This window comes from Colletotrichum higginsianum, chromosome 4 (genome assembly GCF_001672515.1).
Source record: "Colletotrichum higginsianum IMI 349063 chromosome 4, whole genome shotgun sequence".
In the NCBI taxonomy this organism is placed as follows: Eukaryota; Fungi; Ascomycota; class Sordariomycetes; order Glomerellales; family Glomerellaceae; genus Colletotrichum; species Colletotrichum higginsianum.
The window spans coordinates 1992480-2017386 of NC_030957.1; the positions used below are offsets into that span (position 1 = coordinate 1992480).

A 24907-nucleotide genomic window follows, 5' to 3' on the forward strand; every position below is an offset into this window, starting at 1 on the left:
ATACGGGCTGGAAACTAGGCATGGCGTGATGTTCCAATAGTCTTTTAAGTGGTACGCTATTGACAGACCGGAGACATTGCTGAATCGTGACCTTGCTTGCCTTTCGGGTCTCCGCCCCTATTATCGTTCCTGCGGATGCTGGATCACGCCTACCGAATTGGGGGCATTCTTGCTGAAGCAAAGTTGGCAATAAAGGCGCCACCGACGTAAAACGATTCGTTAGTGTGACATGGAAACTGAAGGCAGCTGACTTCGTTGTACATCACCTTACTCTGTGCCACCTGAACAGCACATATACGAAAGTAAGGTGTATCTAGATCTGAGCTGGTGTCGGCGGCTACCAACCCTCAAGAAGTATTGTGTTGAACAGAACCATCGCTGAAGTACAATAACATGTCTAGGCCATTCTAGGCCCTATGCCCTTCTTTGACGGAAATGGAGATATACGAAACCTAAAGACCCACCTCCGGACGTGATGGCAGTAAAGCCGTCAGCGGACTCAACCTCGACGAAGTTCTCAGGAGTCTTTTCAACATGGAGGCCAAGCGAGTTAGTAAATGTACCGGATACCAATGTCTCGTCAGAGCCAACGTCGTGAAGGGGCCAAGGCCGGCATGCGGTTAAAGCTGCCCAAGACGCGTTGTCGCTCGTTTCTTATTAGGTGAGCCCGAAAGCGGCTGGTAGACTCGCGGCTGGTGCTTTTGATGTGATACATGTACTAATCAATGTGTCGGTGACTCCCAGGAAATGAGCGGACAACATGAACTTCGCCGTGTCGGATGCAATGACGAGGCAGTCAATTTCTGTGATTGCCTCCTCGCCGACGAACTCATGAAGCACGCGGGCAATTCCGGGGGAAGTTATTAGTTGGCCAGAGGGGAGCTGGACTAGCGTCCCAGTACTGGTTTGCGGCGTGACGCCTCGACTGAAAGCACGCTGGTCCAAGATGGAGCTGTACTCCGCTCCTGTATCAGGGGGCACAACGACCTGCTTGCCCCCAAATTTCACATCGAGGGTGTATTGTTTCTTTCCAAAGGCAGAAGCTTTGTGTTCCTGAAGCTCCTGAATGTCGTTTTGTTGGTACAGTACTAGCGATCACCTCCAGATGCGTGGCCGTTCTGGTCGTATTTGTTAGTAACGGGGGGGGGGACTTGTTGGGGGGATCAGTGCTGTCTAGCGCCGCCAGAGCAGTACCTAGGTAGGTAAGGACGGAGGAGCAGTGGGGGTGCATAACCAGTCAGACGATAGAGAAAGAAGTCCCTAATAGGGATCCAGGCCAATGTGTTCCTTTGGACGAAAGACCAAGTGGACAAGGCTTGTCCGGATTTCGTAATCACATCGCCCGAGCCAAGATCCCTGATGGCGAACTTTTGACGATGGCCCCGGAAGAAGTCGTGAAAAGGTTTAGTCAACGGGGCCGCGCTGGGCGGCCCACAACGGCCCCCGGCTTGGCCGGCCTGACTGAGGCAGGCGGGTATCGCAGCCGAGGAACGGACAATGGATTGGGGGGAGCAGGGGAAGGCAAGCTCGGTTGGGGGCGAGATGTCGATTTCCGGGAAGGCGCCGAAACCGGGCTAAAGTTTAGGAGAAAACAGGAGGGCGAGTATGCAGGACTGCGTCAGAGTCCAGGGAGGGGGATGATCGACCCGATGATGCTACCCGGCGGCTGAATTGGGAAGGGGTTGTGGCATGATGGTACGATCAGGAGTGACACCTCCGATGGAAAATTAAAAATTAAAAACCAACTTAAAAAAACCCAAAAACTCCGAGCCGACATTTTCTACCGCGATGAAATTTCGACACGAACTGGCTGCATCTGCAGTTGCGGTCGTTGTTGTTGTTGCAGTTACTGGATCGGAAGGGAGGAGAGAGCGCTAAACCAACATAGAGGAAACTGGAAAGAATTCCACCAGCCGGCTGGGGTGGGGAAGAGCGCGCTCTGAGCCAATGGGAAGCCGATCGCAAGGAGAGAAGTACCATGTACTTTCCCACCTACCTAGAGTCGAGAGACCTCACTTACCTACCTACCTTTAGGTACTCACACCCTTCCGCCCCAGCCTGGCAGCAGTTAGCCAGCCACCAAGACCACACAAAAAAAAAAAGCACAAGATGCGCATTGGGAGGGAGGCAATAAACTGCTATGATACGCTGCCCCATTACCGTCCATGTGATGCAGAGAGTTTCCATCCGCATCAGCCAACGCTGCTGCCCTGTTGCCGATGCGCCGTCATTTGAGTGGGTATCAGCAGGAAGAAAAAGAAAAAAAGGTCCATGCCTTCCACCTGTGACCGACCGACTTGAGTTTTTTACAGGCAGTTAGCCGGTGCGGAAGCGAAGGACCCACAACCAATGCCATCCTGCCTAAGTATCTACTACCTTTACCTTCCTACCATATATACTTACCTACCTGGATAGGTACAGTACCAGGCCACTCTGAGTGCCCTTTTGAGGCAGCGACTAGTGTAGACCGACTCTCGGGTACCTTGCGGATGACAAGGAGAGGAAGCCCATTCCGTCGTCTTGTCTTCTTCGTCTTTTTCGGATCCCTTCATCCCTGCCACGAGGGACAAACCTCCCTGCGTGCCTTACGGTTTCTCGGCCTCCTTGTTGGTGTACAACACTAGGTACCTAGGTAGGTAGTCGGGCTGGCAGCGCAGCACTGCGAAACATGCACCCTCAAGAGTTCATTGCCCCCCAGCTGCCCTTCCGTTCCTTTGCCCATATCTGTACCGCGGCCCTGTTGAAATGTCTCCACCGTAGAGTATCCGTACTCCTATGCCCCGCATCCCTTTCTTTGCATCAATGTTATTTGTTCATTTTTGCGTGCTGCCAGCAGCTAGCACGTGTTAATTGCTTGCAGAGAGTAATTCCTACGCAGTCCGCTGCACCATCACCTTGGAGAAAAGAAGGATAAATAAATTTAAAAAAAAAAAAACAGAAGGGAAGAAAGACATTTCTGTCATAATCCCCACCTGCATCAGTGCACACACACTCTTTCTCTCACACACTGCTGCAAGCTGCCTCCGTCTGCTACCAGTGGCCATTGCGCCTTGTGTACAGATATAGTGTCCGTACCTTGCTGTACACTACTAAAGTCTCCGCGTCCGACCGCGTTCCACACTTTGGTCCTCTGCCTCATCCCAAAGAATGCAAGTGGCTGTTGTAGTTCCGTCTTCGAAAGGAAAGAAAAAGGAAAAGATAGAGTGAAAAGGGGGGGAAAGAAGGCAAAAAAAAAAAAGGAAAAAGAGAGCGTGATAAGAACCGCGGGGAAACCAAAGCAGTGGCAACAATAGTTGACAGCAAACAGCCGATGATCAATATCGATAATCGCTCCTACCTACTGTGGCGCCAGATTCGCACCCTGCGCCCTCGTCCCCAAACTCTATCTCGGCCCTCCTCGTCGGTCGGTATCTGTCCAAAAATATCATTTTAACAACGCCGCCCCTCCACCTCCGTCCATCCTCCCTTCCCCCCTCCGATTTACCTACAACCCCGACTGGCCTATCCTCACCACCACAGGGCGTCAGCGACTTTTTCTCCTACCGCAATTGCTTACTGGCTCAACCTAATACATTCAAGGACTCTCAAAGTCCTCTTTCCACTTCACCTGCTTTCCGCGGTTCAACATCGACTTTTGCCCATCATGGCGTGGTCAAAGTCGACGCGGATCAGCATCATGCTGGCCATCGATGTCGTCTTCTTCCTCGTTGAGCTGATTGTTGGTTTGATTGTCAAGTCGCTGGCCCTGACGGCGGATGCTTTCCACATGGTACGTCTCGTACTCGACACGCCTCGCGCTGATCCCGTGTACGACCCATCGCTAACAACTAATGTAGCTCAACGACATCATTTCCCTTTGTGTCGGACTGTGGGCTGTCGCCGTGGCAAGAAAGGCCACCACCGACAAGTACTCGTACGGCGTACGCATCCCCCCCAAATACCTTGACCGAAGCTATCACGAGCTGACCCGATTGTCCAGTGGTTACGCGCTGAAATTCTCGGCGCCTTCTTCAACGCCGTCTTCCTCATCGCCCTTTGCGTCTCCATCATCCTCGAAGCCATTACTCGATTCTTCGACCCTCCCGAGATCGACAACCCCCAGCTCATCCTTATCGTTGGTGCGTTCGGCCTCGCTTCCAATCTCGTCGGCTTCTTCGTCCTCGGCGGCCACGGCCACTCCCACGGCGGCGGCGACCACTCCCACGATGATGGTGAACACGACCACGCCCACTCGGACGAGCACGCCGCCGAGGAAGGTCGCGCCAACTTCTCCAGCGTCGCCAACGACGACGAGGGCAACGTGGGTGATATTTTCCCCGAGGCCATCGTCGCTAGAGCTACCGCCGCTGCCACTTCTGAGACGCCTCGTCACATAAGGTTCGAGCGGGAGTCCGACCCCGTGGGTCGAGCTCCGAGCCGCGCGTCCGCCACCTCCAAGAGCCATGACCGCCGCAGAACCAGCTCCCGACACCACTCACGCCTTACTAGTATCGAGGACATTAGCATCCACCCTTCGAGCTTCCGACAGGAGATCATCGACGCCAGCCGAACCCAGCTCGACGGCCAGGATTCCACGAGTGAGAGCGAAATCGACGAGACCGTCATCGACGATGGTGAGCCCAACGAGCAATCCCCTCTACTCGCATCCAAGGGCAACAACCAGACCTACCTGATTGAAGATCACCGCGGCCGTACTGCCTCCAAGCGCCCGAGACGCGAGTCCAGCCTTCACCACGAGCACAACCACAACAAGGAGCGCAAGAAGACGTCGGGCGGCCACGGCCACGACCATGGTGACATGGGAATGAATGCCATGGTTCTCCACGTCATTGGCGACGCTCTCGGCAACGTTGGTGTAATTGTCACGGCTCTCATCATCTGGTTGACCGACTGGCCCGGTCGCTTCTACGCCGACCCTGCCGTCTCTCTGTTCATTACCCTGATCATTCTCAAGTCGGCCATCCCCCTCACCAAGGCCACCTCCAAGGTCCTCCTTCAAGCCACTCCCGACAACATCGACCTCCAGGAAGTACGCGAGGATATCCAGAATTTGCCCGGTGTCCTCAGCTGCCACCACGTACACATTTGGCAGCTCTCTGACACCAAGATCGTCGCCTCCCTGCACGTTCACGTCAACTTCCCCATCTCGGCCGAGGGTGGCGAGAAGTACATGGAGCTCGCCAAGCGCGCCCGCAAGTGCCTGCACGCCTACGGCATTCACGCAGCCACCATCCAACCCGAGTTCTGCGGCGACGACGAGCACCACCACGCCAACGAGGAGGAGCAGATCGCACAGTACGATGGCGCCGCTTCTGTCGGCTCGCCCAAGCAGACTTGCTTGCTCGAGTGTGTGGACAACTGCGCGGCCGGCGGCTGCTGCTCCGAGTCGACAGCTGCCGGTAGCCTGCGTAGCCAGTCTGCCCACAGCCACGACGGCCATGGACACGACCACGATCACAGTCATGACCACGGCAACGGCCACTCGCACTCGCACGCGCACTGATTTCGGCTCCGCTTTTCACCCCCTCATCTACACACACGCAAACACCCTTAATACCCCCATTCCTAAGAGCGCGCGTACATCCCCAAACACGACCATGGTTTTCTTCATTGCCATTACCTTAGAGGCGAGGCTTTTTGCTTTTTGCTGCTCCTTCTTGAGCTGCCAAAAACACTGGCGTTTACAGGCTGGGTAAAGACGGGCAGAGTGGATAAACCATTGACTGCATTCTTGAATCCAGTGGGCGGTGGGTTTGATTTCCGGGTTGGTTTCCGGTTCAGTGGCTTCCTCGACGGAATTGAAGGCATCATTACCGCACGATTGGGGCTGTCACTTGCCTTGGTTTTCTCTATCGTCACATCTTTCCAATGGAGCGGTGTTTCCTTTTCTTTTTCTATTCCTTTTTTCTTCTCATTTGTAGAACATGCTCGTAGCCTTCCGCCATTAAGAACGGTTGGGCGCGAGGTAGCGTGTACAATAGTTATGCAACCCAAAACAAAAACAAGAAAAAGCTAAAACCCATTAGGGGCCGCCCTCCCCATATGCAGCTGTGATAACTATGTTGGCTGGCCTATTGGGATATCTCAGCACGCCTGGCAGACATCTTCGCCAACATGAGCGTGTGCCGGGGGCTATGGAGAATCAGGCCCAGCCAACGAAGGCTGCGACGGCGACGGCGGGGTCGGAACTCCTCCAAGCTCCTCAACTCATGGCAGCCACGACAACCATCCACCGACGTCACCTCGCTCCGATCGCCACGCCATTTTCAAATGTTCAATTTCCCTTTAGGGAAGGAGGGTGGAGACTGGCGGGCTGGCTTTCACCAAGTACGAACCAATAGAAGGGCTGATATCGAACTCACAAAACGCAAAGCAATAATAGCAAGCCGAGGGGGGTATCATTACGATTGGGCTCTTTTTTTTTCTTCTTGTCTGCTTGGGCTCAAAAGGAATTTTACTCGTACACAAAATCGCCGCTCTTGCGACGGCACTTTTCCCTCTGCGCGTCTCGATTCTCTCATTTGTTTTCCTTCCCCGTCTGCTCTCTTGGCCTCGGTCCGCAAAGGGGAAGGCGAAAGCCCGGTGTTTGGTAATGATGTTGATCCGCCGCCAGCCCATGTCTTCACCCCGTCTCTCAGACCAAAAAGAAAACGCCTAATAGATGATGAACGCCGCTGCCATGTCGTGGAAACATAGTGGACGCGACAGTTAAAAGAAATTGAGAAAAATAAAATAAAAGGTTAAGAGCAAAAGGGTCAGTTTGTAAGACCCCTTGTGAACGACTCCTGGGTTGGCACAGCTTCTCTGTCTGTGTGACCCACGATCTCGCCCCCCACTGCTGCTCATCCGAAGACATAGTGGCTATTTACTTTGGCAGCGACGACGACGGCTTCTTGATGACAAGCTTAACCTTCTTCGGGGCCTGGCCCTCGGCAGGCGGTGGAGATGCCTGCGGTGGAGATGCCTGCGGCGGAGGCTTGGGCGGCAGTGAAGCTGGGCCTGGTGAAGGACTGGCTGTTGACGGACCCCCAGGTAGAGGCTTCCGAGCTGGCTTGGCGTTAATGCTCTCGGACGGGAGAGGGGCTGGGGACCCAGCCGGAGACGCGCGGGCGCTCAAAGAATGCCCGGGTTTGCGGTTCTTCAGCTGGGACGGGTCTCTGACGGGGCCCATGTTCTTAACGCCGGCCTTCTTCAGAATCTGCCGGAGGTTAGGGTGCTTAAACCTAAACATCCTCCGCTTCTTAACAACAGTGCCGTCCGGCCGAATGCTCAACTTCGGCTTCTTGAGAACCGGAGATGCGTCGTCGACTCCCGGCACCTTATCCGGCCGAGGTCTCTTCTGCAACTTGTTGTTGGTACCAGTGCCACTGGGCTCAGGGGTGGCCTGGGGAGTGGAGCGTCCATTTTGTTGCAAAGATGGCGAGGACACAACAGGTTTCGCAACACCAGGCCTCGCCAGTCCAGGCTTCACGACTGAGGGCTTCGTGGTGATGGGCTTCGCCGTCGGCAGCTTGGGTACAGACGGGGACGGTTTCGCGACGGAAGGCTTTGCGACGGACGGCTTTGCGACGGACGGCTTCGGCGTGGACGATTTGGTGATTGACTGTGCCACAATCGAGTCTGCTTCCCGGGGAACTGGCGATGGCGCCGCAGACGGAACTGGGGATTGCATAGCCGGTGACGGGGACGGGCGAGGGACAGCGGAGAAAGGCCGGGGAGCGGGGGAAGCTGGCTTGTTGGTTTTGGCGGTGCCACTCTTCATGCTCACGATTAGACGCTTGGGTTCGGTTGGTCGAGCTGGCGCCGATGCTGTTGCTGTTGCTGCTGCCGTTGCCGTAGCTGTAGCCGTTACCGCTGCCGCTGCCGGTGCTGGTGCTGGTGCCGCTGCCGGTGCCGGTAGTTCAGGCTCCTTTTCCTTGGGTTTCTGAGGGATTCCCGTCTTGAAGTATGACTTGAAGTTGATCATATTCTGGAGGAAAGACATCATTAGTAAAAGTGCAACAAAATGGGAACTGACAAAATCTCACCCTGCCTGGCTGACGCTGAACTGGACGATTGACTGCCCACCGTTTAGGGTACTTCATTGTAATCGTCCACCGGTCAGCGGCATCGAACATCGCGCCGCACAGCTCGATGAGGGTGATCTTCTCGGCCCGGCCAATCACGTTGGAATCAAGGGCCCTCCAGACTGCCCTCATCATAGGTCTCTCCTGTTCTGCGTATTGCTCCTCCATCTCCGCCCGCAAAGCCGCAAGTGCAACATTGATGTCTTGCTTCCGAGCAAATTGCTTACGCCGCTCTTGGGTCTCACCCTCGGTATTGTTGATGACGGTGAGTTCGCCACTGTCGGCGGCCAGAGGAGCAGCCCGAGCCCGGGATTGCTCGCCGAAAGCAAGGCTTGCCAATCCCGTACAGAAGATTTTCAGGAGCTTGTCTCGCAGGAACGGAGATCTGTCAGTGCTCATGACAGAGACGATCAGGCGAAAGATGGGCAGCTCCATCATGTAACCGAGATCCACGAGAGCCTCAAATGCCTTAAGCCGTACGAGATCGCATGTGTCGTCCTGCAGGTATTGGATGAAGTCCAATGCACTTCTGGGAATGACGCCTGCCTTCATGAGCTTTCGTCTGCACTCGAGTGCAGTCGTCGTCCAGATGTTCTGGTACGAGTTGGCCCACTCGTCCATCCTTCGGAAACGGTCGATTTCGACAATGGCCTCCCCAAGAAAGCTTCTCTCCTCAATCGATGTATCGAGATCCATCGAGTCACCCGCGTCCCGTCGTTTCTCTGGAATCAGGCTATGGGCCACAGCCTCGAGAAGCTTCGCAACGTAGAAGTGGTCTGAGTACGGATTGTTCGCATTGTTGTTGAATTGAACCTGGTTCAGCAGTAGCCGCCGGGCCGGCTCGGGACATCTGCCGTTGGCGTCACGGATCTTCGCTATTGCCATGGGGAGCGCGCTCTGGACAAGGTACTGCTTCTTGTCCGTGAAGTCGTTCGGACGAGGAGTCGCAGAGTCTGGATAGCAGAAGAGCTCTGTGAAGGCCTTTAAGAGATGCGTCATGCCTGCCATGGCGACCTTTTCGGTAGCATGATGATATAGCATGTCGGCGGCCATAGTTCTGATGCCGTGGAAGTATCGACGATCGACGAGGGTTCTTGTGAGAAACGTCGAAACAAGAGGATGAGGCGGGCTTTTCTTCAGATACAACATTGAGTCCTGCTGTGCCACGACGTCCCTGTCTTGCTGTAACTGCGACACGTACATGTAGCTCTGCAGGTTCGTCTTCATTTCGCAGGCCCACTCGAAGTCGGCGTCCATCCGGATCCACTCATACGACTCTTGGTCCATGGCCTTCTCGATCTCAGGCTCCCACTCGGAGAATTCCCACTTCCTCATATCTTCTGGGTTGGTCAGGACGTCTCCCAGACAGTATAGGAGTGTCTCTTCGTTATTATCGGGGTCTGCGGCAGACTGCGCGCTGAGCTTCTCCGTTGCTCTCCTCTTCCTCTTTAGTCGCTTGTACTTGGTATTGTACGGGATCTCGAACTTGGCCGCCTTGGCAGCGTCCTCGCGGATTTCCACAATGTGTTCGTAGGGCGTGCCGTCGGCTTCGTGAATTCTGATCGTCATAGGCCCCGTAAAGAGACCCATTGCTTCGTCCACTTGGACGCCATTGGCCTTCTCCTTGATGGCGCGAAGGAATTCTGTCTTTTTCAGAACTTCCGATTCGCTCAGAGCCCTGTCTTGCACTTGCCGGATCGTCATTTCAACACACAGTCGTTTCTTATTGAACCTCTGGAAAACATCGAACCTCGGACATCCAGACCCGTATACCCATTGAGCCCAGAACGCCTCGAGCTTGTTCCTTGCGTTCTTCTCACAGACTCTCTGGAAGGATTCCGTGTTGATGATCCACTCGCTCTGTTTCTCCCCAATGTTGGCCTTGTAGAGAATTCTCGAAATAATGCGAGTGAGGTTGGTCTGGGCGGGTGCCTTCATCAGGCGTTTATCCAGGATGAAGAGTACTAAGGGTGCCTTGAGTGCCATAAACTCCATTTCGAAGTCTCCGATGTGCAGGAGATGGCCAAGCTCATGCAATGATGGCCGCTTAACGTCGACTGTCACCAACTTGTCCGACATTGCCTTCATGCGGAACCTATAGTCGTTGTTGCCGCACAGCTTCTTCAAGAACAGATCGGTCATGTAGTAGGCGATGCCGATGACGACCCAGAGATCTCTCCGTGTGTTTGGGAAGAGATTGATCCCACTCCATTGTGAGGCCAAGCTGTACACCAGCTGCCTTGTTACGTCGACTTCCGGATCAATCATGTCTTCGGGGAACAGCAGACGAGTGCTGATGAAGGAAAGCGATTGCAAGGCCACGGTATCGTCAGCCATGTCGTCAAGAAAGCATAACTTGTAGCTTTCGAACGGAAAACGAGCAAACGTCAGAGTAAAAAAGTCGGCGGCAGCGGCAAGCGCAGCACAAGTGTTGTGGACCTCCGCGGCTCTTCCAGGGAGGCAGTAACCATGTATCTTGAGCGCGCTTCCGCCAAGCTTCTCGTCGTTTTCCTCCGTACGGAAGTCGGAGAAGAGGTCGACATGCTCGAATGGACCAACCGCAAAGCCGATCTTCTGGACTGCGACCCGTTTGTCGAGGTCAAAGGTCATGATCTTCTTGCGTTCATCCTCAGGGTCCACAATCTCGTCCGAGAGGCTCCCGGAGCACACCACCGTCATCTCTAGAAGCTTGTCTTCCTCGGTGAGAGCAAAGTCTCTATCGGTCTTGGACTGGTTGGCTTGCCCACGATCCCGATGGTTGTTCGCATTGCCGTTTGCTCTCTGCGTGGCCAAAGGCTGCCAGAGTGCATCACCCAGCGTCCTCGGACACTTCACGGCCATCGTCCAGGTCGGAAGCTGGCCAGGATCGTCGATGCATGGGAAGATACACGATGCCGTCCCCGGCTCGATCGAATGGCGGGTATAGGCGTGCGGGTATCTGAGGTCACCTGGGTCGACTCCAACGAACTGGAAGCCATCCCGCACGAGTTTGGTCTTGAATGGTATTGTGACTCGAATTTCCCGTGAGCTAGCGAGCTCGCTTGCTTGGAGCTCATTCGGTGTCACGCTCGAGACACGTATCTTGAGAAGCGGTCGCTTGGTCACTCCCGCTCCTGATGTCGGTTCTTCTTTGCCTTCTTTGGTTTCCTTCATCTTCTTCGCTTCTCGGAGATTAATCCGCAAAGCACCGTCAACGGGCGTACAGCCAACGAGTTCTCTATTCTCGGCAGGCACGTCATGCCGTCGGTTATGCATGATGGAGCGCATCCGGATCTTCCTCAGATCGTGATGCGAGGCGTTCCAGTTGTAGTAGTCCGGGTAATCCAGTAACTTATACGGGTCCGTGTACGTGGCTGGGACTTTTCTCGGCGCGCTGATGGGTGTCTGATCCTTCAAGGCAGTGATGGTGATGTTCTTGACGTCGATTTCGGATTGCCGCGCATCGATGGCGAGCTCGTCGAGCTGAGAGATGGAGCCTGATACCAAGCCCAACGTGATGTGGGATTTTCCTTGGATCCGCTTCGATCGGAAGTTGACTTCGATCTCGACATCTTGCTTGAGGACGAAGTAGGGGTAGGGTGGCTCGTCATTCACAGGAGGCAGGTCGTCCTCGGAGTCGCTGACGATGACCTCGTCGACGGCGGGGGCGCCCGCAGGGGCCATGATGGCGCTCATGTTTGCTTAGTTTGCGCTCGGTAGGATTGCGTCGAGGGTCGGCACCAAGCAAAAAGGCCGAGTCGCTCGAGTCGCCGAGTCGCCAAATTGACGGCGGGGTGTGAGAGGTCGGCGGATGCAATCCAAGAAGGTGCGCCGGCGCGAGGTTCTCAGGTACGGAATTCGTCGAGGGCCTCGACCATCCTGTCGCAGTTGATCGTCGCGAGGCTGGAAATTCGGGTCGTGGAAGGTGGTGGACGCCGGGCGTGTTTGAATCTGGCGGACGGAGAGGTGGACGAGGACCAGATGCCGCTGCGAATACCAATACTGCCTTTGCGACGGTCGGCGGCGAGGTGAGAGGTGCGCTGTCGAGACGAGTTCTGCTGCGACCAAACACACAAAAAATGAGTTCGACAGCAGCAGCTGGGTAGTCGTTGGGTTCAGGCCTTCCAAGGTCAGCGCGTCCCACGGCTTGTTCGCCGCGACTGAAGATGGAGCTGCTGCCGGAGCCACCTAAGGTTGGCCCCTGCGCCAGGCCGTTTGGTGGGTCAGGTCGGATTTATGTTACGTAATCCATCAAAACGCATACGCAGGGAAGGTCCGACTGGCGGTCTAGCTCACGTCAAGCTCCTTCCCAGTAAGTAAGTCCCTAGCCGCCACGGTTCCTGCATCACGATTTGGAAGGACCGACAGACTGAACTAATCTCACAAATTCGGAGCTGGTCCGCTCGTTCGCGACGCCATTCCCACGCATCTTTTGCACACATCACATATCCAGCATTCAATCTCACCGAGGCAAAGCTGTTGGAGAAATCAAACGCTTGTTCTTTCTTGGGCCAGGCCTCCCAACAGTCTACACATGATAATGGTACAGCACTCCTTCACGCCAACCCGATGCACTGCGAGATGCCGCTGCAAGACAATCCAGGTATTACAAACACGTCGTCGGTCCCGTAGCCGAGCAAACTTGCTCACTGTCGGCCTCGGCGATCACGACGCTTCTTTCTCGCATGCACCCGCAGCGTCTCCTCATCGCGGAACTCTTCGGGAAGATCGAAATCCTCCACGGGTATCTCTGGTATTGGATGTCCCCACGCCACCACCTTGCGGCCGGCGCGCCTGTGCCGATGCAAGGCGGCGTCTCTTTCGTATCTCTTCTTGAAGAATGACTTGAATTCCCTTGGCGGTTCAGGCTTGGGTGGGGGCCGAGTTTGTGGTGTGGCGCGTGGACGCTTCCTGCTATTCTTCGACGCACCCGCCCTTGCCTTGGCCTCTTGACGGAGCTGCTGGGTCACCGGGTCGTCATCGTCATCGTCATCGTCGGAGCCTGGAGGGTCTCCGTCACTGATATCGCCAGGAGGCTCATCTTCTTCGGTATCTTCGTCGTCGCTTGTGGGGTCCGCAGATGACTGCTCTCTGTCGGACGAACCCTCCGCCTCGGCTTTCTCAGCTAAGGCGCGGTCTCTCTCGGCCTTACGGCGCTTCTCTTCCAGACTCCACTGGCGAAACTTGTCGAGAATCACCTGGCATCCCTTGATGAAGTGCTGCCGCGCTGGCTCGAACTGCTTCTTCCGCGTCTCTGTAACGCCGCTGACGCCCATGACTCGCAGCCAGTCATGGCCTTGGAGGCCGTCGAGTAGACGGGCAATCTGGTCCTTTTCATGCTGGGCCCGGCCTCTTTCTGTGTTGCGAATGGACTTCTCCAGCCTTTCCGCCCTCTTGTGGGACGACACAAAAGTTGCGTCGGGTAGGGGGTCTTCGACGGGTTCTCTCTTGTGGGATATGCCCAGAAAATCAAAGTCTATGCGCTGGGCGTCAACCAGTTCGTCAAATAGGGCATCGCCGTAGCCGCGCACCGGCACTTTGTATCCAACTGGCAAGCTTGCTGAGCCATCGCCTGTGGCCTTGGGTTCCGTGGCGGTGCCGAGATGTCGCTGCCAGGAAACTGGCTGATGACGTGTGGGGTTCGAGTCAAAAATGACTATCGGGGTATCAACGGTGAAGAGTTCTGCAGGCACGGTTAGCATGTGTGTACGTCGACGCGGTGGTAGGCTGTGGGCATCACGAGACGGAAAGAAGGGAGCACGTACGCTGTTCCTTGGGCTCATTCCCAATGACCTCGTCATATTCGGGAAAGTAGGCGGCCAGTTCGCTCTTGAAGCGAGTGGCCTCCTGAGAGCGCAGTTTGCGGCCCCCCTCCTTTGTGTGGGTATCGGCATCGCGGGGCTGTAGGCGATCCAGCTCGTGTTTAATACCGTTGATGACCTTTTCCTGATGTTTGGTCAACTGGGCAGCATCATCGTTCGCCGGAAACGGGGTGGGATTCGGGGGATGCACCGTCGCGGCGTGTTGTGGTGCAGATTTTGGCGGGTTCTTTGGTAAGGGGGCGAGCGGGCGAGGCGTTGTCGTCGCGGATGCGTGCTGCGGAGTCGAGGTGACGTTGGAGGCACTTGTCGCGTTGGCGTTGGTGACAGCAAGTCTCGCGGGCGATGGAGCAGGCCTAATGAGGATCTCGATGCTCGTCCTGGGGCGCTTGGGTTTCTGGTGATTGAAATCGACGAGATTGTCGGGTGAGTCGAGCTGGCGCTTGTTGCGACCGGGTATCGGATGGTGGAGGGTGTTGATGTTTTGGGGGGTGTTGGCGGCGCGCGTCGTAGTGTTCGCATTGGCGGCAGCGGCGAAAGCCTGGACGGGATGGTGAAGGGGATGGGGATGGGGGCGCGGGACGGGCACCGGGTGAAGCTGCTGCTGGACGAGGCCATCAGTGTTCGTCGCCCGCCTGGTGGAGCGCGTGACGGAGGCCATTGGCGACGATTGAATAGCCATTCATTGTACTCCCGTCGGATCGTCGCGAGGCCGATTGATGGTGACGATTGATGAATTTTTTTTTCTCCCTCTCGCAGTCTCCGCCGTCTGTTCTCGGTCGCAGTGTCACGGTGTCGTCGTCGTTGATGCGATTGCGGAAAGTGAGCGGCCTTCTGGGCGTTGTCTGCGTGTCTTCTCTGCTGCCCAGACCGCTGAGCGGACGTCTGTAGTGTGGTTTACTGGGCGCGTCGTCCACTGGACTGGCAGCTGCCTATCTGCCTGGCCTACCTACCTACCCAGGCGGTGTTTGCGTCCACCATGGGAAACTGCCGCTGGATGCAGGAAATGCCAAACGGGTGGTGGTAGTGGTGGTCAAACACTTTGGCTACTGCCCATCGGTACCGAAGGAGGGGAATGGATGGGTTCGCCGTAGTACGTTCTACCACTGCGAAATCTTGGTGCGCAGCAATGTAGATTCACCGGTCTCCCTTTTTTCCCAGTTTCCCCTGCCGCATTTGGAGATGACGAAGCGAGCTTGCTGGGGCAGGCAGGTCTTGCCCTCCCATCTCCTTCCACTTTGCCTCTCGCCGGAAAGCGCCCCCCTTGGGTTAATTGCCAGTCAGTGTCAATGCATTATTTCGAGCTGAAAAGCGCCGCCAATTCCTTTGAGCGTTTGCTGTCCCAAAGTTCCATTGTCCCTTGCAGCGTCGCGCGTGATGGGTTTTTAGTGTTTTCCGACCGGGTCTGCCTTTCTGTCATCCACTGGCACCTTGATGTGCATCGCGGCCAAGCTAGTAAGTAGGCTGGAAATTTTGTTCGGCTTTGGCCCCTACGGCGTTCAAGCCCACCTCATACTGGACATGTTTTGAAATTCCCGCCGTTGTAGCCGAATACTCGATATTAATCTAAAAGCAGGGCTTACTCGCACCTAACATTGGCAGATATCTGCGAAGAAGAAAAGCAGCGATGGTATCACGAGACAGCGTCGATGTTTCCGGGAGACAGCACGCCAGAGTGTGACGCCTTCGCAAGAAGACTAACGTGTCCATAGTCCAGTTGAACAGTCTCAACCTTGGGAGGTGAGTTGACTGCAGCCACATCGTCCTCTTGACCAGTTGGGTTCAGGATGTCGTCCTACAGTGGTTTTTCACAGTTTGCCATTGGCACACCCCTTTTTATGTCACGCCGTTAGCCAACTGTCGAATAGGGCAATTGTCACCAGCACAAGGAACTGCCATTGCTGCTTGTAACTAGGTCGTACATACTTGTCAAGGATTGTAACAAATAAGCCCTCTTCGAAACCGCTTGGTTGTTGGAGGACTCGACGGCTTTTGATATGAGCCCCACGGTCCATTGCAGAAACGTCCACCTCAAGTCTCCTCAAACGGGCATGAGTTTGTCCGCATGAGCTCGTCTATACGTGTTTCTACTTTGGTCGTTGAGGGCTTCAAGTGTGTAACTGCTCGTCGATCAGGTACACGTGAGGGAGCCGAATCAGAAACAAAAATCCAGCTACCACGCTACTCCAGCCTACGGTTGATATTTCAACACATGGTCGCCATGCATGGTGGCCGACAGGCTGCAGGGCCGAAGCCTCGTGGCGGCCCCGTGGTGGCCGCGGAAGTGGTCCCTCTTGCCACTATTAGTCGGCCTCCCACAATACCCGTTGTTTGTGGACATGGCAGCTTCTCGTGGAGCGTCGTTACACATTGCCGTCTACTGTTATCTCGTTTCTAAACGTTCGGGAACATAAACTCCCAGAGCCAGCGCAACGCGAAGTTGGAAGGGGTATAAAGAACTCTCAAAACAAAGGCAAACCCGAAATCGCGCCCACCTAGCCTGTGACAGAACACCATCGAGACCTCTTCCGACACCCAGGCTCGACGGACACATCTGTGCTTGTGACTACCGCCACCTCGGGATCACCTAAACCCCAGGTCCCCGGCTCTCAGGCCCGACGCCGGTCCCCTCCTCCCTTGTCCTTTCCTCCGCTAACGTCTCCATCACCGGCCCCCCCTCGGCCCTGTCCCCGGACTCTTTTTGCCCCGTCGGCAACTGCGGCGCGAGGTTCAGCTTCCGCATCAGCTTCACACCCGCCCGGTTCTCCTCCCTCTCCTCGGCCTCCTTCTCGAGCACCCGACGCTCCTTGGCAGCGCTCTCGCTCTTGTCCTTCTCGTCCTCTTCACGCCGCCGGAACGCCTCGGGGGCCATGATCCTCTCCTTTTTGTGCGTCATCTTCTCCAGCGTCCGCTTGCCCTTCTGCCTCGTTTTGACGTACACCTCGAGCCCAACCAGCACGGCGTACGACTTGGATATGCTCACGTGCGATGTGTCGACGCCAGCGTCCTTGAGATTCCGCACGAAGGCGCGGAAGTTGGACGCCGGTGGGCGGTAGTGCCCGCTGAGCGGCGACAAGCTCGACAGCCGGCCGTCCTTGATCTTGATGAGCCCGGCCGACGAGATGCGGCTGCCCTGAAGGAAGCTCGAGTGCTGAAACGCGCCCGAGGACTTGATGCCCACATACAGCCTGAAACTCGTGTCGGCAACAAAGATCCACGTGTTCTTCTTGACAGACTTGCGCAGCAGCTTGTTGAAAACGGTCGCCGCCGAGATGTGCGATACCTTACGCACGCCCGTCGCGCCGTCAAGGTCGGGAGTGGCATACTTGGCGGCGCGGTCCGCCTCGAGCGCCGATTCCACTGAAGACTCAGACCGGCTATCGTCGTCGTCGTTTCCCGCGTCGGGAGGGGGTGGCGGCGGGTTGTTCTGCGACCACGCCGGCGTCGGGTCGTCGGCGGGAACAATGCCGTGGACGCTGTCCTTGAATGCCTCGGTCGTGTCGATGCGCGCGCCGTTCTTGGCCCAGCACAGGCGCCCCTCGTCGTCGACTTGCACCAAGTAGTACTGCCTCTCCTCGCGCGACAGGTACCGCACCTGCTCCCTCTCGAGACGGTCGCGCGGGCACGCCTCCATCTCGACGTTGCGCCCACCGCCGAAGTCGAGCCAGTAGAAGAAGTTCTCGTTCGTGTCGGCTCTCTTCCACTCCTCGTGGTACACACGCAGGTTGCTCCCGTAGCGGTGCTTGAGGTCGACCATCTCGAGGAAGTACTGCAACCCCATCATTTTAGAGTCCTTTTTCCTCCGGGCCACGGCCTCCTCGCGACGCCTCCTCTTCTCAGCCCGCTGCTCGGGTGACTCCGCCGAGTCCGACGACGATGCGGACGAGTCCGAGTCAGACTCGACGTCATCATGGCCCGCACGCCGGGCGATGGTCGCTGCCTTCCGCCAGTTCTCCCGCGCCGTCGTCGGATGGCTCATGCCGCCCTCTGAGTCCCTCGAGAGCATACTGTGCTGGTCGCTGTTGGCGGCGGCCAGCCCCGCGGGGCTGACGGAGCTCTTTGCGCGCGGGCGGTTAAGCTCGCGGAACTGCAGCTCGTCGATGGCTGAGACCCATCTTGTCGAGGGGTCGAGGCTCAGACCCTGCATCTCCCGCCGCACGCGATACCCGCGGTAGTTGCGCTGGATCAGCGTCGCGGCCCTGTTGACGGCGGCGTCGCTGTCGGACCTGTCGCGCCCTTCGGCCTCCACCTGCGATTGCAGTTGTGGCTGCGGCTCGCCCCCGGCGGCGTCTTCCTGCCCGTCCTGCGAGCGCCGGGGGTTGTGGAAGTGGTCGTGGAGGTGTTGGGTCTGCATGGGTCTCCTCCTTGTCTTGCTCTTCTTGATCTCCTCTTCGCGCGTACGCTGGACCTCGGCGATCTTTTCAAACTCGTCTTGCGATGGTGGCACCAGACTGTCCATGTACTCCCTGCGCGAACTGTAGTTGGTGCTTGTATGCGACTGGGCCAGCGAGCATGTGTCGTCGCTGCGCGTGCCTGTTACACCGTTGGTGGAAAAGTTGGAGTGGGAATCGTCCTCGTCGAGCGGTCTTGGCGGCACGGGGGGGCTGGCCGGCGGGGTAATGGCAGCACAAGAAACGTGGTGTTGAAGATGGGCCTTTGGGGGCCCAGACACATGAGCAGCAGCAGGAGCAACAGCGGCACTATCAGTGCCACCACTCGGGTGTTCAGCAGGGACCGGCAGGTTGTCGAGCTCATGGTTCGGTTTCGTCATGGCAGTTGGTGTTATTGCGGGGTCCGCCCGGTTATGATGGAAGAGTAGGGACAGGGACCTGATCCGAGAGCCGGTCGACGCAGACATCGGGCCTGCTTTGGTTTGCTTGGTTGTTGTTGTGTTTTTGGTTTGTATGTTTCGAACTATGATGGGAGAAAGCTGCCAGACTACCTAAATAGATAGTTGCCGTTGCTGCCGAGCTTGGATACCTTGTTGGCTTTTAGGACCCCGGTAGACGGCGTGCTTTCTCTGTCTACCTTCCTAGGTAAATACCAGGTCGAGAAGCTGTGTAGGATTCCGCCGGACGGTGAGTGACGTGGGTAGTAAGATGGGGCCAGAGTCTTGGTCATGTGCACGACAGCAGCCATGTGAATCAGATTCGGGGTTGAAGTAAGCATATATGAAGAGTCAAGACTAGGGCTCTGGAGACATGAACAATGAGCAGGGAGGGGAGTAAGGCGGTAGATAGTAGGGTGGTCCAAGATATTGCTCGAGTTTAAAAAAAGCAAGCCCCGACTCAAGACGACGCCTAGAAGGAGATGGCCGATCGATAATATATTGCCGTCGTGGGGCGCTCTCAGATCATTTCGATGGGGATATCGGCGACGCCTAACCAGCCCATTTAACTGTGTGCTACTAACCTGAAGAAAGAACAAGCTGCTGGGCATCACACCACGGCAGAGGGGAGGGCCATCCTTGCGATCAGGAAAAAAGCTTGGGGCAAGCACCGTACCGCTGCCAAGTTGCCAAACTTGAAAAGGGCACGAGGGGAGAGTGTATGCACACTACGAACTGCTCAGCCAACTGCCGCGCAGGCTGTGTGTGTTTTGCTGGGCTGTGACGCACCATGACAAGACCGACAAACCAAGAAATTCTGAGCTTTGAGGAGAGGGGTCTTGGTCCACCAGCCATTCGACAGGATGACTCGGCTTCGCGGCTGTGGCCGTTTTCCTCTGGATGTAACTACCTTTACACTAGATGCACTACAGACTGATGTACCAAACAAGACGGACGTAAGTACTCGCCTCGCAGTCCGTTGAAACCCCGCGCTGAAGTAGGGTTGTCGAGGCCTTCCTACGAAAAGAACATCAGTAGTAGATACATGGCTGACGGCTTCAGGCTTCCCCCTCAACAACCACCTCACCTCTACTCTGCACTCAAGGCCGAAAACGGGAATAGAAACGGGATCTCATATATGCGAACGTGGTCCCCAGAATAGACAGAGGCTTGACTCTTCTCTTGTCTTCGGATTCTACGTGTTGAGGCGGGCTGAGTTGGGCTTTCCTGGAAGTTCCATTGGTCCCCAAGGTCCAAGGGTCCTCCATTCCAGCGGAAACAGACCGCTAACAGGCTGTACGGCTGACTAGCACCCCCTCCCCCCCGCCGAAACACAACAAAAACGTTCTCCCAGCCCTGCACGCCCTGCTGAACATTACGCGTCAATCTGTGGGGTGATCACTGGTCAGCCCAACCAGCTTGCTTAGCCTGCCTATCCCTCCCGCCGAGAGACAGCACATCGACACGGGCCACCTCCGGCGGTGCATCAACCTGTGTCGTCCTGCCTTTTTATCTACCTACTTGTCTTAGGTAAAATACCGGCATTCCCTCCCCGGCGGCCGCGGCTGCCGAGACTTTTCTGGCAGCGGGTTTGGTGGCCACCGATGATCCAGCGGCTGGTGTGCGAACCACTCTGTTGAGCTGAGCGCATCCGCCCGAACGTCGAGCCTGTCGTGCAATACATTATCATTATATAAAAAAACCCTCGACAGGCGCCGCCTCAGCCCGCCATGCATATGCAGATGCCCCTCCCTCTGCTTTGCCTCGCAGATCAACCAACACCTTTGTCAACCGCCACCCGGATGCACCCCGGCATCCATGTCCGCCGTCGTGGCCTAAAAATTGTACAGCAAGAAAGTAAGATGCGTAGAGATGGTATTTAGACACTGTGTTTACGAGAAGAGAAAATCCTTGAGCACTGGCGACCCGGAGAACTCAGGATTCAACATTATGCAGCTGCCACCGGTTAGCAACGAACGGACACAATACGCACACAGATATGCAGCCTCCATGTCGCGTTGACGTACTTGAGAAAGTATTGGAGACCTGATCTCCTCTTGTCAAGGAATCTCGGTCGAAACTTCGATATCACGCTCTTGGGAGGAAGCGGAGGTACGGCTGCCTCAAAGTTGGGGAACGTTTTGACAAGGTTCTCGCGGAGGTCGTCAAACTCGGAATATCGCTTGCGGATATTCATGTAGCTCCCCTACGCAGCAACTGTCAGCACCTATCGTCAATCATTGGGAAATTTCCCCAGACAGCCCGCCATGTCTCGAATCGCGAATACGATGGGGTCTCGGGTACGAAGTGATGGTACTGACTTGAAGCGTCTCGACCTTGATGTTCCAAACGACAAATGCCCCGATGTTGGTCGCGCTGCCGTTCACCACGACGTAGTCGGTAATCTCGACGCTCTTGGCCCAACAGGCTCGGTTGCGACCGTTGACATCGCTCGCTTCGTTGTCGTGCATCGTGATTGCGCCGTCGGGAAGAATCGATTCGGCCGACATGTTGGATACCGACCGCTGATGGTGGCCGAGCCAGTACGGAGGCGATGTTACCGACGACGGGCTTGTGACGGATGACTCGGTATGCGAGTCCGTTTCCTCATCTTCGTCCCCGAACAAGCCCACGCGTCTTGTCTCATTGTTCTGGCGTGACAGCAGGCCTTCAATGGTACCATTCGTGGCGACCTTGGACGAAGGCCTCGAGTGGCCGTTGGCGCTGCCGTTGATGTAGCCGGAGCGAAATTGGGATTCTATCGCCGAGTCCATGAATCCATGTGCGAGGTCGCTACCTCATGGACAGCCGTTTTACGGTTCGCGTTTTGCGATGCGGTGCGTGTTGGCGGAGGACGGCGAGGGAGATGCTTGCATAGAGGTTGTGACGTATTGACGATTTCACAGGTCTGAGATAGCACAAATAAAAGTAATGTCTCGGGGCACTTCTAAGACTCCGGTCCGTTTGGGTGGTGCCGCGTGGCTGTGCAAAACGACCGAGGGTGGAATAGCGGCCGCTTGGCTCTCATAGGTACGGTAGGTGAACTTGTGGTTGAATGTTTCTTTGGTGACGTGACATGAAGACGGCATTTAGTCGGCCCGTTCAACACTCGCCGGGCCGGCAGACGGTATCTCGAGAAGACAGCCGAGAAAGAAACGGATGAGAGGGGTTATCAAAACAAATGTGCAATCCTGCGTCTAGTGCGGCTACCTAGGAGGAGCGATCCACTCTGGCAAACTGGACCGAAGGGAGCATTTACGTTGTTGTTTGTGGCCTCAAGCTGGGATCCATGCGGTTCAAGCATAATGATAAGGGACCTTCGATAACAAACGCTCCTACCAGTACCTTAGTTCCCACTGGCACAATTCTGCTGGTTCGGAAGTATCCGCTGCGAAGGGGAAACTGCTGAGGTAAGACAGACACCTCGGGATGTCCCACCGCCGAATGCGCGAGAAGGACCGGATATGTGGGCCGGATGTCAGGTGCCACCGGAGGCAGTGAGGGCAGGCGGGCTGTGGGTGATTGCGATGAGTTGAGATATCTATTCAACGTGCCGCTGTAAACGCTGAGAGTTCGAAATCCTATGCATATCGACGATCCCATCAATAATGGGGCAACGTCTTTTTTAAACCCCTTTTGCTACACGTCGTCAAGCTAGCATATATCGCCCGCCCTCAAGCCTCTCTGTATCGGCCAATCCGGGCTTCCAGCTAGGTGATACCGACGATTGACCACCCAAAAGAGGTTTGGCTGTGGTCCTTTGGAGGGGACACAGGGCGTAGCAGCGTGTCGGTGCAAGTGGCCAAGCGCTTCCCCGCGCTATCGGGAAACCCGCGCATTTCAGACCCTCAATGCTGATACGAAGCTGCAGAGCCCAAGCCGAAGTGGAGGTGGTGGTGGAGGGGTTGACACCTTCTTACCTAGCGCATCTCGCTGACCGGGGGGTCGTTGTGGTTTGAGCCTTCGATTGATGTTCCACGCCGTCTACCCCGGTGTGTCCTCATTGGCGCTGGGCAAACTTTCTCGGTGTTTGCTACGACATGGTGATGCGGAACCCAAACGGCCGCCTTTTAAAAATTATCGCAGGTGGAACTGCCACTTGTTGGAAGGTCGTCGTGGAAGTGCGAAAACCGCTGACATATTGACAGATTCAGTTGTGGCGGTAAGACGGCTTCGGGCTCCTCGACTCCAGCCCGGACAGTGTCGTTATGACATTCACAGCACCCAGCGGGGCAGCTTTGTCGTTCACGGCCTGGCGCCATCTGCGGTCAAGAACTAACATGCACCAGGCGGGGACAACGTTGGGGAGTCTCGGGATCATCGCCCGCCGACGAGGGGTCTCAGAGGCAACAGATAGCATCCGGGCGGAGCCAGCCACCTCGAGGATACATCGAACGCGGAGCTGGCTGCCAAGCTGCATCGGCGTCCTGCATAACGCCCTTGGGGAGCGAGCAGGCTCGCAGAATACGAGTGGCAATTGCCTAGTGGGATGTCAGCAATGAGATTCTTCTCGTACGAATCAAGTGGTGTCGTGGCGACGAGACCCTCAGAGAGAGAAAGGCTGGAGGGTCGGGAAGACAGGGCGGGAGGCCAGACTCTTGTCTCGTAGCAACTGCATGTTTGCGAATGGTGTTCTCGTAATGTTATGCTGCGAATACCTCGGCGGGCAGGGGGAGGGGTCTGGCCTCTAAAGTCTTTAGGCAGGTTGTACGATGTACGATGTATCGAGTGCACAGATACGAGTACACCATCTGGCCTACCTTACTGCACAATAAGTTGGGTGGTCTCAGCTCCAGAACTTTCACTCGACGCATTTTATGGAGAGCAGCAAGCCGGTTCGTTCCAGTCCCTTCTGCAACCTCGTAATCAACAATGGGTCCGGTCATCCGACATAAAAAGAAGAAAATAATAGATAAAAACACCGCCAAGTGGCCATTGGCCTGCGAGTAATGCGGTCTCGAGTCCCGCCGAGCCAAATTGAGTCGACGGGCACAGAAACGAAACACGCGGAATCGTCGTCGTCAGCATGTCTCTAAGCTCGGGGATACGGGCGGGTACAGGAATGCTGAAGCCACGCCGCCAACATGCAACGATGCCGATGCAAAGATGCATGGGCACAACATTACTGGCGAAAATGCATAGGGCAATACAGAGCAAGATATGCGGCGGGATCAGCAACACAAGATGGATGGATGGGACGGACAGGCCGGCCCTTGACCTTCCAATCTCAACTTGGCCCGGGGGTTGCAAATTACACTACCGGGCGCCGAAAATCGAGAGTTTTGAGAGACTCGACAGAGACAGACCGCTCGTTGCGGCAAATAGGGCCCTGGACCGGTCCAGTTTGAGTGGACTCGGTGCACAGTCACAGTCACAGTTTGCGGAGGGGGGAGATTCATCTCCGGGCAACAATGGACACCCGATCTCGTTAGCGGAAGAAGGCAAAACGCAACGCTAGCGGTAGCATCTCGGGCACCTAATACCATCGTTACTCCAGACAGAGTGCATCGACCAATACCAGGGCGGGCAGCAGCAGCAGCAGCAACAACATCAATAGTTAACAACACGACCAACGGCAGCCAAGGCAGCAAAAACGGCAAGCCAGTTGTGAGAGCAGTGGAGGAGGAGGCGGAAGAGTTGGAGGACCAGCGGCGAGAGGCAATCCCCATCCGACCCTGCTGAACTTGCATTCGGCCCACTCACTGAACCCTTCCCATCCTAAAATACTAAGCCTCAAACCCCACCAGAAAAACAACACCAATAAGCTTAGGGGGGTTACCACCGCAGTCACCTCACAAACACACCTTGTTATGCACACATGCGGGTACAAACCACCTCGTCCAACCCGGAAAACGTTCCCAACCTTGCCACGGTTCTCACTTGGGCTTCAGGCCCCATGATCACAAGGCCCCTCGACTCCTGGCTTGCCTGATGTTGAGTGATACAGCACTTTAGAGTCTAGCTGGGTAGGGTACTGGAGGTGACACGGTTTCCGACTATTAAACAGGCCAATGGCAAGGCGAAGGCGACAAGAGACAGGCAGACGTGCCACAGACATCCCCCTCACGTTATCTGCACATCTCCGTGGCTGCCGATCAGAGCGGTCACCGACAACAAAGTTACGACTTTCTAGATTCTTGAGGTCTTCACATTTGGCCCCCGAGTCTCTCAGTCCCCGGACTGCATGGAATGGCTTGGTACGAGGTGCATCTCCT

General features: G+C 56.0%; 6 protein-coding genes across 6 annotated transcripts; 1 reads left to right on the forward strand and 5 right to left on the reverse strand.

Annotated features, from left to right (window-relative positions):
* Positions 1-3643: 3643 nt before the first annotated feature.
* Positions 3644-5503, forward strand: CH63R_05909 (Cation diffusion facilitator; the record flags this gene model as incomplete). Its single annotated transcript, XM_018300884.1, has 3 exons — positions 3644-3769; positions 3837-3920; positions 3980-5503. The coding sequence occupies 3 exons, from the start codon at positions 3644-3646 to the stop codon at positions 5501-5503; spliced, it is 1734 nt and encodes a 577-aa protein (XP_018158734.1).
* A 1362-nt stretch (positions 5504-6865) lies between these two features.
* On the reverse strand, positions 6866-11741 carry CH63R_05910 (Transcription initiation factor tfiid 127kd subunit; the record flags this gene model as incomplete). The annotated part of the gene is made up of 2 exons (XM_018300885.1): positions 6866-7969; positions 8028-11741. The coding sequence occupies 2 exons, from the start codon at positions 11739-11741 to the stop codon at positions 6866-6868; spliced, it is 4818 nt and encodes a 1605-aa protein (XP_018158735.1).
* A 950-nt stretch (positions 11742-12691) lies between these two features.
* Positions 12692-14525, reverse strand: CH63R_05911 (uncharacterized protein; the record flags this gene model as incomplete). Its single annotated transcript, XM_018300886.1, has 2 exons — positions 12692-13728; positions 13811-14525. The coding sequence occupies 2 exons, from the start codon at positions 14523-14525 to the stop codon at positions 12692-12694; spliced, it is 1752 nt and encodes a 583-aa protein (XP_018158736.1).
* A 972-nt stretch (positions 14526-15497) lies between these two features.
* Positions 15498-15879, reverse strand: CH63R_05912 (uncharacterized protein; the record flags this gene model as incomplete). The annotated part of the gene is made up of 2 exons (XM_018300887.1): positions 15498-15659; positions 15787-15879. The coding sequence occupies 2 exons, from the start codon at positions 15877-15879 to the stop codon at positions 15498-15500; spliced, it is 255 nt and encodes an 84-aa protein (XP_018158737.1).
* Positions 15880-16451: 572 nt separating this feature from the next.
* CH63R_05913 (IQ calmodulin-binding domain-containing protein) lies at positions 16452-18635 on the reverse strand (the record flags this gene model as incomplete). Its single annotated transcript, XM_018300888.1, has 1 exon — positions 16452-18635. One exon carries the CDS (start codon positions 18633-18635, stop codon positions 16452-16454), a length of 2184 nt encoding a protein of 727 aa, XP_018158738.1.
* A 2023-nt stretch (positions 18636-20658) lies between these two features.
* Positions 20659-21466, reverse strand: CH63R_05914 (PX domain-containing protein; the record flags this gene model as incomplete). The annotated part of the gene is made up of 2 exons (XM_018300889.1): positions 20659-20898; positions 21014-21466. 2 exons carry the CDS (start codon positions 21464-21466, stop codon positions 20659-20661), a joined length of 693 nt encoding a protein of 230 aa, XP_018158739.1.
* Between the last annotated feature and the right edge of the window lie 3441 nt (positions 21467-24907).